General features: G+C 40.2%; 1 protein-coding gene across 1 annotated transcript in view; it reads right to left on the reverse strand.

Moving 5' to 3' along the window:
* ERCC6L2 (ERCC excision repair 6 like 2) overlaps positions 1-12,353 on the reverse strand; it is a 189,213-nt gene that overhangs the window by 6,714 nt on the left and 170,146 nt on the right. The window contains exon 18 of the mRNA XM_063454963.1: positions 5,355-5,518. Within this exon, the coding sequence (XP_063311033.1) occupies positions 5,355-5,518 (164 nt within the window). The remainder of the gene's footprint in view (positions 1-5,354; positions 5,519-12,353) is intronic.

The raw sequence follows: 12,353 nt of genomic DNA on the forward strand, positions 1-12,353 counted from the left end.
CACAAACCAACAAATTCCATGACAGCAGGTCATACCCCTTTCTCATTTCCCATTAGCTGACCATTCTTCCTCTCCAGATCGCCAGAATGAATATTGCCCCGCTTCCCTTCTTAGTAGTGGCGCATTCATCCCCTTCTGATTGCCAGTAGTAACTTATTTTCCTATGTTCCCATTTCAGTTTGAGTAGTAGTCTATTCTTATCTCTAAACCTCTCTGGTACCTGACCAATATTTTTGTCTTTTTCAATTCTTGATTAGTCTACGGCACTCAAAATTGAAGTTTTGTCCAAACAGCTTTGCCCTGTTTTCTAACACAGATACCTGACTTTCCAATGCATACAATCCCTGTTTTTTCCACTTAAATAAAAACATCCAGTTATGAAGAGGTTAATTATTAAAGTAATGCTGCTACGTAAGCAGTCAATTAGCAGCTGATTACAAAATCATCTTAAGCTTTACCTAAACCTAAGTGAATGCTTTACAGCTCCAGTTGTATTTTCTACATCTTACACGCAGTACCAAGATATTAGTTTGTTTATTAATTATGTCCAGAATCCATTCTGAAGGATTAGCTAATAAATATTTGGATTTTTGAAGATTAAGGGATTGGAAATGCAGGACTCTGTAGTCTTATTTATTCATGTTCCAGTTTGGTATTTTGCTTGCTGCTGCCAAGAAAGCTTTACCTTTGCTTTGCCAAGAAAAATGACCTCAGCTGTAACCTTACAGTGTGACCTTCTTTCAGATGAGAATTTGCTTTGACTCACTTTTCCCTTGTAAAAATATGGTCACATATTTTTTTCCCAGCAAAATTAAGAGAAAAAAATGGGACATAGGACTCAATAAATTTTCCAAAAGCAGATTTTTATACCGGTTTATATGTTTCTTTCCGTAGTTATAATTGAGTTAATTATCACAAACCATGTAATTTAACAATCACAGCCTATAACTAAGGACTATTTTATTATCTCCACATTTTTGTTATAATAAATGTAGACGTTTAATTGAAACCAATGAAAAACAAACCAAAGATGATATTTTTCAGAGGCAACTGATTCTTTATAAAGCTCCAGCAGATTTAACTGTACTACTGTTCATTAGAATAAGGATCTCTTGTGCCGTATAATTTAGTTAGAGGTCTGAAGAACAGACAGAAGGCAGCAAGGACAAAAAAAATGAGAGCTAGTTAATTGTCAAGACAGGGTAGCTAAAGAGGAAGCTGCGTGAAAGAGTAGGACATCTTTATACCAAATAAGTAGGGGGATAAGTCTATCAGAATACATTTTTTTTTCCATTCCATTTCTGCTCATATCTTTGAAAAACCACAATCCCGGCCCACCCCACCAGTCGTGCTTGAGCCCCAGGTTAAAACAACGCAAGAAAATCACTATGGCACTATTATCACATGGCACACACACAGAACAAATACCCAAGTGATGCTGTTTCTGAAATGGACCATGAGTGTACTTCTATGACTCATGCTATTAGTTTATCTAGTTTTAGGAATGAAGGAATGTCATGAGTGAAAGGAGTATGATCTGTTCACTGTTTTGAACTTTCCATGAACACTGTAATTAGTATTTTCAAATATTTAGCTTCTACTAATCCACTCACAAACTCTGTGCCACTAACCATATTCTTCCTTGCATGGCCATTGAAAAACTGGCCTTTAGTTGTAGTAGTGACTGTCATATAATACCTTGTTGAGTGGAGCAGACTGCATTAGGTCAAGTAGAGAGTTATAGAACATTACATAGATGATTGTATAATGATTTTGAGGGTATCTTAGATTTCAAGGGTTGCTGCAATATAGTGCAGTATTCGGAGAAAGGTAGACTGCAGCATGGGCTTCGTAGAGGCAAATATTAAGAATAAAGTGGAGATTCCGTAGCTCTGTACAATGGGTGGACTAACAGTTATGAAATTGTAACCAGACAACTGGACGTACAGGAACAGAGAGGTGGAGGGCCCTGCTCAATGAGCTTATATTCTAGAGGGAGTGTGCTATAGTAACACAAAGGGTAAAAGTAGGTGTACAAAGTAGGTTGTTAGAAAAGTATTCAATGAGGGCTTAATAGGTATTTGTTGACAGTTGCAGGAGAGGAGTTATGGGGCGTGGGGGATAAAAACCTGCTAACAGTTTAATTGATATGCTTTCTTGAAGAAGTGAGTTTTCAATGATTTTTTTGAAAGAGTGGAGACTGGGTGAAAGTCTTATGGAGAAGGGAAGGGAGTTCCACAGAAGAGGTGCAGCCCTGGAGAAATCTTGGAGGCGAGCATAAGAGGTGGGAGTACGGACAGAGGATATACGTAGGTCTTTGGCAGAGCGTAGGGGCCTCGACGGGACATACTTGTGTATTAGGGAGGATAGATAGGTTGGAGCGACATTATGTAGGGACTTGTAAGCAAGCACCAGAATTTTAAATTGAGCCCAATATATCAAACTGGAAGCCAAAGCAGGGACTGCCAGGGGAGGCGTGGGAGGTGTGAGCGGACAGGAAAATGAGCCTTGCTGCCGCATTTATTATAGATTGCAGTGGTGCAATCTGGGAACACGTAAGACCACTGAGAAGGGTATTGCAGTAGTCAAGGCGAGAGAGAACAAGATATGTGTATGTAGAGAAAAGGGGATACAGCTGTAGTGACCTAAAAGGCAATTAACAATATATAGTGTAATAAAGTATTAAGCATGTATAAAAACACGCTACTGGAAGCACTCACAAGATGCAGCAAATCAAAGCGCCTTCAAGATGACACCCCTAATATTTTAGGGGGGTTGGTGTAAATCCACCTCGCTCCTTAGACACAGAAACCTGAATGGAACAGGAATCAAAATGTATACTCGAGTATAAGCCGAGTTTTTTAGCACATTTTTTGTGCTAAAAAACCCCAACTCGGCTTATACTCGAGTCAATAGTCTGTATTATGGCAATTTACATTGCCATAATACAGACTGGGGGAGAGGGGGGCTGGCAGAGCTGTAACTTACCTGTCCTGCAGCTCCTGTCAGCTCTCTCCTCCTCCGCGCCGTCCGTTCAGCACCTCGGTCAGCTCCCAGTGTAAATCTCGCGAGAGCCGCGGCTCTCGCGAGACTTACAGTGTGAGCTGACAGAGGGAGCTGCACGGACGGCGCGGAGGAGGAGAGAGCTGACAGGAGCTGCAGGACAGGTAAGTTACAGCTCTGCCAGCCCCCCTCTCCCCCAGTCTGTATTATGGCAATGTAAATTGCCATAATACAGACTATTGACTCGAGTATAAGCCGAGTTGGGGTTTTTTAGCACAAAAAATGTGCTAAAAAACTCGGCTTATACTCGAGTATACATTTTGATTCCTGTTCCATTCAGGTTTCTGTGTCTAAGGAGCGAGGTGGATTTTACACCAACCCCCCTAGAGTATTAGGGGTGTCATCTTGAAGGCTTATAAGTGTACACGATGTCTGTCTGTAAAGTATCCAGTAAGTAACATGAAAAAATACATAAGTGTACACGATGTCTGTCTGTAAAGTATCCAGTAAGTAATATGAAAAATACAGACATTTATTAAAGAAGATACAAAAAACATTGTATACAGGACAATGATGCCTCAGTCCACTTCAAAGTAGGCAACTTGGTACCTCACACACAGGAACGTATTTGCCGTGAGGCAAACAAGGCATTTGCCTTGGGCGGCACTTTCCAGGGGGCGGCAAAAAACACCGCCCCAAATGCCCAGGCAAATACCTTGTTAGCCAGGCGGCCAACTAAGAATCCATGCGGGGGGGCAGGCGGGCGGCGCTGGAGCACTGATTTGTGAGCTCTCTGCTCAGTTCCCTCGCGCCGCAGAGTGATGCCATGAGCCGGAATATGAAGTATTATTCCGGCTCCCGGCATCACTCTGCGGCGCGCGAGAGAGCTGAGCAGAGACAGCTCACTAATCAGTGCTCCCTTGCCAGCGCCGCCCGCATGACTTCTTAGTTAGCTGCCCGCCTGCCTCCCTTCCTGTTAGAAGGGACCCCAGGTAAAAAAAAAATCCACCTAGCACTCCCAAAGGTAGGGAGGCTGGGTGGATTTAAACTAAAAAAGAAAAAGTAATCGGTTAATGTTTGGGGAGTGGGGGGTGGGGGGAGGCTGTCAGTGTGTGTATGTCTGAGTGATTGTGTGTGTCTGAGTGATTGCGTGTGTTTGGCTGTCAGTGTGTGTATGTCTGACTGTCAGTGTGTGTATGTCTGGCTGTCAGTGTGTATATGAGTGATTGCGTGTGTATGTCTGTCAGTGTGTATCTGAGTGATTGTGTGTGTGTATGTCAGTGTGTCTGTCACTGCGTGGCTGTCTGTCAGTGAGTGAGAGAGTGTGTGTGTCTGTCAGTGAGTCAGTGATTGTGTCAAATCAGTGTGTGTATGTCAATGTATCTGAGAGTGTGTCTGTCAGTCAAAGTGTGTGTGTCGTTTAACAGGAAGAGGTGTGGCATTGGCCCGGAAGGGGTGGGGAAAATGTAAATTAGGGGGTGCCCGAGTTCCGTCATGCCTACGGCAGCACAGATACTAAATACATCACTGCTCACACAGATGTCCCAGCGTTTCTTCCACTGTTCAAAACACTCTGCAAAATCCTTTGTTGGAATTGTCATTGGCTGCCTTGTCGTATTTACCTGAATATCACTGACGGTTTGAAATCTCTTCTCTTTCAAAGGTTATTTTTTTAGTTTTGGGAAAAGCCAGAAGTCGCAGAGCACTAAATCTTTCAGTAGATTCACGACCATCTTTGAAATATCTGTGTTGCATTCTTTGCATTGTCCCCGAAAGGGGAGAAATGTTCAAGCTTGACGCAAAATTTGATGCAGATTTGCTGCTCTACTCACTCAGATAGTTTGAATGCAACAGTCACACAGTACACAATGTGGGTGTGTGTGTGTGTGTAACACCTTCATTAGCCCGTAACCATTGCACTTGGGAGGGGGAAAAAAAAATCAATAGAAACTTTATGAAATAGCATTTGGGACCAAATTGTGCTCTCGGCCCAAGAGTTAAGAGCCGCTGTCATATACCATTATTTTTTATAAATGCAAATATGCAAAATGCAAAAGTGTAAATATTTTATAAAAATGTAAACTGTATAAGTGAGATTGATAGGAAACATTGCACACATTTACTGGCTTAGAATTACAGCACTATACATTTGTCTAATATGCTCTGCTGTTTCTTTTTTTTTAACTATCTGAAGTAAATTTCTTATGAAATCGAAGATTATTTTTTTCTTCACTTTTTTTCTTTAATTTTCTGATACTATTGATTTTATACATGTCGCCACTGAGTTACTTTTTCAGTAGTTGAACATTCATACATTTTCAAAAATATATTTGAAGTTAAATTAACTGTACCTCTGCATTGCTTTGGGAGTCTCTCCAACTATAAAAGTGATTTCATCTGTCCTATGTACTTTCTTTTGTTTGTGAATAACAGGATGTTGTGAGAGATTGTCATGGCTTACTTTCATACCCACTTGTTTTAGTGGTAAGCCTTTACTAGAATCCTGTCCATGCGCCTAAAGGAAGAAAAAAATACAATTAATAACGGTTCATATGAAATGAGACATTCAAACTTTTCAACAAAACATGCAATACATTTCAACCACATTTTTACTAACGTGAGGGACTCAAATATTTTATTTTCCAGCCAGTAAGGCACCTTAAAAGTTTAGATGTGACTTATGTGCCTGTAGTCAGATCTTAGCTGCAAACAGGGAAGTAGAATACTTCTCATTTGTTGAACTGTGAGGCAGTAAGAGAGCTGTGCCTTGGCTCTTTAAGATGCAAATCTGTTGGGGGGCGGAGCCTGACCTGCGAGCCGCGCGGATGCGTCTGCCACGAGCTCCCGCCGAGAGGGCACAAACCAGGGCAAAATCAGTGGCTGCCCAGCACACAGCTACCCAAGGGTACATCACCCACGTCGGGGATACCCTCCGGAACCCAACGCTGCCACCCCGGAGCCCATCGAAGCTAGGAACGCAGAGATGCAGATGCGGCCTACTGCGGCTGAAGCCGGGGAGAGGCGGCCACTCTCCTCGGCACGAAAGCCCTTAAGCGACCACCCTCCGAGCTACCCCCCCTCCCCCCTCTGGACCGGCGGGGGATATCCCGGTCCTCACTAGTCACAACGGCCAGGTAGGAGACCTAGCCACAAGCCAAATTGGGGCTTCTGACCCGTGGGGCAAGATATATTAGGTTATACTGTCGTTATTTCCATCTTCTGCAGCACCACCCTCAATCACAACCTGTATGTTTAAATGTTTCGCTGTTGCTGCATGTTTAAGTCTGCTATTATGTTTAAGTCTGCTATTATATCGAATTTATCCAAGACATGCGTATTATGCTAACAAATGTGAATCCAACCGTGTACCTAAACTACTGCTCATATTATTATTATAAAAAATGTGCCTGTATATTGAATGCCATGACAGGTAATACCGCTGATTACCTACTCTACCGGATGTCGCTGTTGTGGCACGCACCGGCAATTTTGTTAATCACATGCACACCCAAAATAAAGAATAAAAAAAAAAAAAAAAGATGCAAATCTGTTGCATCACTGGGACTCTTTAAGATTCTAATCTGTTGCATCACTGTGACCTAATCAGAGCTATCTGGGTATATTAAAAACAAAATACAAAAAAAGTGTGTTCCCATGTATCCCAATAACAACTGCATAGGGTTTGACAGGTGGCCCCTAGCCCTCTTCATACGTTACACGCGAGGGGTGAAGGGTATTATTAAGAGATTTATGTAATTTTAAAACATGACAGGAGGCTTTATATTTGAGGAGTTGCTGATAGGTGCAGGGCAGCGACACAAGCGCAATAGCCTCCCAATACTTTCCTATGGGACAGCATTGGATTGGCGGAGATTGTCAAGTTTGATGATCTCAGCCTACTGAGTGGAGCGGGGCCAACCGCAAGGAGACCAACCTTTCACTTTCCTGACAGGGGGCTGGGCACATAAACATTGCTTTTACAGCTATAGTGACAGGAATATATGTCTGTGTGTCTGGTGGCGCGTGCTGCTTTTTATCGCGGGACTGTTGCTGGTTTCTGCTGATTTGGAAAGGCCTCCTTAGCCTCACACCTTGCACAATAAGCATTTCCAGCAAGACTACCAGTGCCCATTTTGTTGGAGCCATGAGGCCTGTTTACAGACTCACTGGCCATTTTGTTGTAACTGTGACTGCCGCATACAGGAGGGGCAGCCATTTTGTTGGAGCCGCACCTTGCATATTGCAGTTTAGCGATTCACAATAGCTTATCCTTAATTGGCTCTCTACCATGTGAGTGTATCCAATATACATTATACACACTCATAAGTTCTTTACTGTAATGCACTTGTCATGATTCTTTTCCCACTATTGCACAGCCTTGTGTTTTTAGAGGAGTGTGTGCTTTAACCCCTTAAGGACACAACTTCTGGAATAAAAGGGAATCATGATGGAATATTTCCATCATGTGTCCTTAAGGGTTAAAGCACTCCTTTTATCATCTATACAAGGGATTTTTCCGAAGCCACTCTATTGCAGAGCCATGCAGAGTCTGAATGCTAAATATTTCATGTGCATCCTACCATCAACTGATTCAGTTGACAGAAAATATACGCATCAAACTGCATTGGTGTCGATGAACATGCAGGCCTTAAATGGCTGTCTGATCTTTGATCCCACACTGGATTTTGTTTTGGAATCTGATCCCAGTTTTCTTGGTTGGGGTGCTACATTTGAGATTGGGTTGGCAGGAGGACCATTGTCGACTAACGAATTTTCATTACTATTTGGAGCTGACCATGGAATCTTTTACAGTTTTGCCAGATTTATTTCAAATTGCTGCATCTTTTTACAGATGGACAATTTCTCCGCTGTACGTTATATTAATTATCTAGGAGGAACTCACTTATGCATGTTGGCAAATACTATGAAAGATATTTCATAGTAACATGTCCCTCCAAGTGTAGTATCTACCAGTGGATTGGTTTTCCTGGCATTGGAGAGATTGCAGCGATCAGAGGTTAGACAAGTTGATCTTTTGAAAAATTTGTACCTTTCACCTGGATCTGTTCGCTTCTAGGACCAATCAATAAGCACAGGATTTTTTTCAGTTGGCTTCCTGATTCAGATTTTCTAGCAGTGGATGCGCTTCTGCAAGAATGGCCTGAGTCATTACCGTATATACTCGAGTATAAGTCGAGTTTTTCAGCGACTTATACTCGAGTCAATATCTCTATTATGGCAATTTACATTGCCATAATACAGACAATGGGGCTGACATGAAGCTGTTACTTACCTCTCCTGCAGCTCCTGTCAGCTCCCTTCTCCTCTGCGCCAGTCCGGTCAGCTCCCTCTGCAAGTCCCAGTGTAAGTCTCGCGAGAGTCGCGCTCTGACCCCGCGGCTCTCACGAGACACCGGGAGCTGACAGGGGAGCTGACCGGACCGGCGTGGAGGAGAAGGGAGCTGACAGGAGCTGCAGGAGAGGTAAGCGCTCTCTGCCAGCCCCCTCCACTGAACTGCCAATGCCACTGGACCACCAGGGAGTGAGAGAGTGAGAGAGAAAAAATAAATATATAAATAATAAAATAAAAAATAATTTAACCCCTTAAGGACCGGCCTGTTTTTGCGATGTTTGTACGTTAAGGACCAGAGCAGTTTTAACACTTTTGTGGTGTTTGTGTTTAGCTGTAATTTTCCGCTCTCTCATTTACGGTTCCCATACAAGTTATATTGTGTTTTTCACGACAAGAAGGGCTTTCTTTACATACCATTATTTGTATTATGTCATATATTGTATTTAAAAAAAAAAATATGGTGAAAAAGTAAAAAAAAAAACATGTTTTTGGACTTTTACTTGAAAAATCTTTTACTTATCTACAAAAGCTAATGAAAAAAACTGCTAAATAGATTCAAAATGTTGTCCCGAGTTTAAAAACACCCAGTGTTTACATGCTTTATTGCTTTTTTTTGCAAGTTATAGGCCTATAAATACAAGTAGGAAATTGCTGTTTCAATATATATATTTTAAATGTATCAATAGTGACATTGTAACACCGTTATCTGTCATAAATCCCCGAAACACACCTAACATGTACATATTTTTTTAAAGTAGACAACCCAGGGTATTCAAAATGGGGTATGTCCAGTCTTTTTTAGTAGCCACCTAGTCACAAACACTGGCCAAAGTTAGCATTTATATTTGTTTGTGTGTTAAAAATGCAAAAAACGCTAACTTTGGCCGGTGTTTGTGACTAAGTGGCTACTAAAAAAGGCTGAACATACCCCATTTGCAATACCTTGGGTTGTCTTCTTTTGCAAATGGTATGCCATCATGGGGCTAATTCTCATTCCTTGGCTACCATACGCTCTCAAAGGCAACCTAACCAATCTGACAAATTTCAATAAAAAAAAAAAAGTAAAATCAAGCCTTATATTTGACCCTGTAACTTTCACAAACACTATAAAACCTCTACATGTGGGGTACTGTTATACTCAGGAGACTTCGCTGAACACAAATATTAGTGTATCAGAACAGTAAAATATATCACAGCAATAATATCCTCAGTGAAAGAGCTGTTTGTGTGTGAAAAATGCAAAAAACTTCACTTTCACTGACAATATCATCGCTGTGATATTTTTTACTGTTTTGAAACACTAATATTTGTGTTCAGCAAAGTCTCCCGAGTAAAACAGTACCCCCATGTAAAGGATTTAGGGTGTCATAGAAAGTTACAGGGTTAAACACAGTGCTAGCAAATTAAATTATCTGGACTTTCGGCCTGGGTTGGCAGGCAGGTCCCTCAAATTGCAATCATTAAAATTACTTAATTAGGTAAAAATATTACATAAATACGCACGTATAATTTTAATATATATACATATTTATATATTTGACGTCTACGTGTATATTTATGAAATTATATATGTCATTATGTATGTGGACATATGTATATTTCGTATTATTTTTATTTATTTATTTATACATAGATATATATATCATTACATTCTAAGTGTATTTTGATATAAATATATATATATATCAATATCAAAATACTGTTAGAATAAAATTGCATATATATATATATATATAAATTTTTAATTATTTAAAATTATTTTTATTTTTTGTTATTTATTTTTATTAACATATTATTTGTATTTTATAATAATATATATATACCATATATATAGTTATTATATATATTGTATATATTCGTGTGTAATTTAAATATAAGTGTATTTTTATATTAATATACGTATATATAAATATAAAAATACACTTAGTATGACATTATATATATGATATATATACATATATTATATAAAGGTATATATAGATATAATACATGTATATATATCATATATATATATATATATACACATATTATTTTTTTACACTGATTGCTTTATTTTTTTAACTTTATTTTTTTATTTTACACTTGCAGGGAGACTGCCTGTCAGCACAGACAGTCCCCCTGCAGGCAGACACATGGACACCTACTGCGGTCATGTGATCGAGTGATCACATGGCCGTGGGGTCCTGATCTGCCGAGGGGGGGCTGCCCGGGCAGACAGGCAGTCCCCCTGGACCGGGAGGAGAGTTGATCGCCGCCGTGGGACCGACGGTGATCAGGTAAGTAGCCCCAGACCGTTATGACGGTCCTGAACCGTCAGCGGTCCTGAAAGGGTTAACAAAAAAAAATTATTAAAATAATAATAAAATAAATGCCCACCCCCCACCAAGGCTCTGCAACACATACACAAACACACTGCATCACACACACTCACACTGCACTCATACACACACACACTGCATTCATACACACACACTGCACTCATACACACACACACTGCATTCATTATATACACACACTGTAAATAAATATTCAATTAATATAATTTTTTTAGGATCTAATTTTATTTAGAAATTTACCAGTAGCTGCTGCATTTCCCACCCTAGTCTTATACTCGAGTCAATAAGTTTTCCCAGTTTTTTGGGGTAAAATTAGGGGCCTCGGCTTATATTCGGGTCAGCTTATACTCGAGTATATACAGTAATTACCTAATGATACATTGAGTATCAATTACACTAATAGCCCTGCTCTGGCAATGACACACCTTTCCCAGACCTTCTGGAGATATTTTGTGTGGATCCCTTTCTCCTAGCAGGATTTTTTTTTTCTCACTGACCCGGTTGAGAACCCTCATCCACTAGTTCTACAAAACAGTCTATCAGCTTGGACACTTTTATCAGTTCATGGAATGTCAGATAGCTATCTCCGTGCACTATGAAGTGTCCATTAATCTGAATTACCTATCAGGCTTAGATCATTTAATTATGCTGTTCATTTAATAATGTTGTTCTGTCGGTCATTTTAGTGGGTCATGTCCCAATAAAGACTTTCTGGTCTGTCAGCTGCTGCATGCCATCCATCTCTCCAGATTCTAATACGCTAAACCTTGAGACGTTTTTCTTGTGCTTTGATTTTTAAGAGATTGGCCTGATAATAAGAATCTCTCACTTTGTCAGATTTTGGCAAGGTTTTGGATGTCCATGTTCCATTTTTCTCTCCTAAGGGTGTCACTTTTAAATTTCTCAAAGTAGCAAGTCTAATTCCTCAACAGTTTTCTATCCGCTTTTCCGAGATGATTTTATCCTATGCATGTCAACACACTCATTGTTATGTATCGGCTACCTCAATGTTACGTGATTCCTAGTCCAGCCAACTTCTGATTTCCTACATTAAACCTTCTATTTCCTTCCTTCTTCCCATGCAGTTTTTTTTTTTGCTGTTGACTTAGCCTTAAAATAGCAAATATGAAGCCTCCTCTAATGCTGTAAAATTGCAAATTTTTAGTGGAGAGATAGTCTTAATTTTAATAATGACAAGGGATGAATATTTCCCTCCACTGTTTTTACTCCAATTAATTATGTAGTTTATTTCTCATATTTGGCCTTTAGTCTAGAGTGGTGCTTATAAGTTGTCAATAGTTATGCATAGTATATTGCATATTATGATTATATATTTTATTAATGTTTTAACTCTATTTGTGTGTATTATGCAATTTTATTCTGATTGTTTACAGTAGACGAAAGTTGTTTTTTTTCTCTTGTTTAACGTTTTCTGGAGGCATTATTTCCAGTTGTTGTTGCATTAAAGGACCACTATCGTGCCAGGAAAACACACTCTTTTTCCTGGCACAATAGTGCCCTGAAGGGTGCCCCCACCCTCAGGGATCCCCTGCCGCCGGGCTGGATGCAGAGGAATGGGTTAAACTTACCTCTTTTTCCAGCGCCGGGCTGCAAGCTCTCCTCCTGCTCTCATCCTCCTCGGCTGAATGCGCATGCGCGGCA

Source organism: Pelobates fuscus, chromosome 5 (assembly GCF_036172605.1).
Source record: "Pelobates fuscus isolate aPelFus1 chromosome 5, aPelFus1.pri, whole genome shotgun sequence".
Classification (NCBI taxonomy): Eukaryota; Metazoa; Chordata; class Amphibia; order Anura; family Pelobatidae; genus Pelobates; species Pelobates fuscus.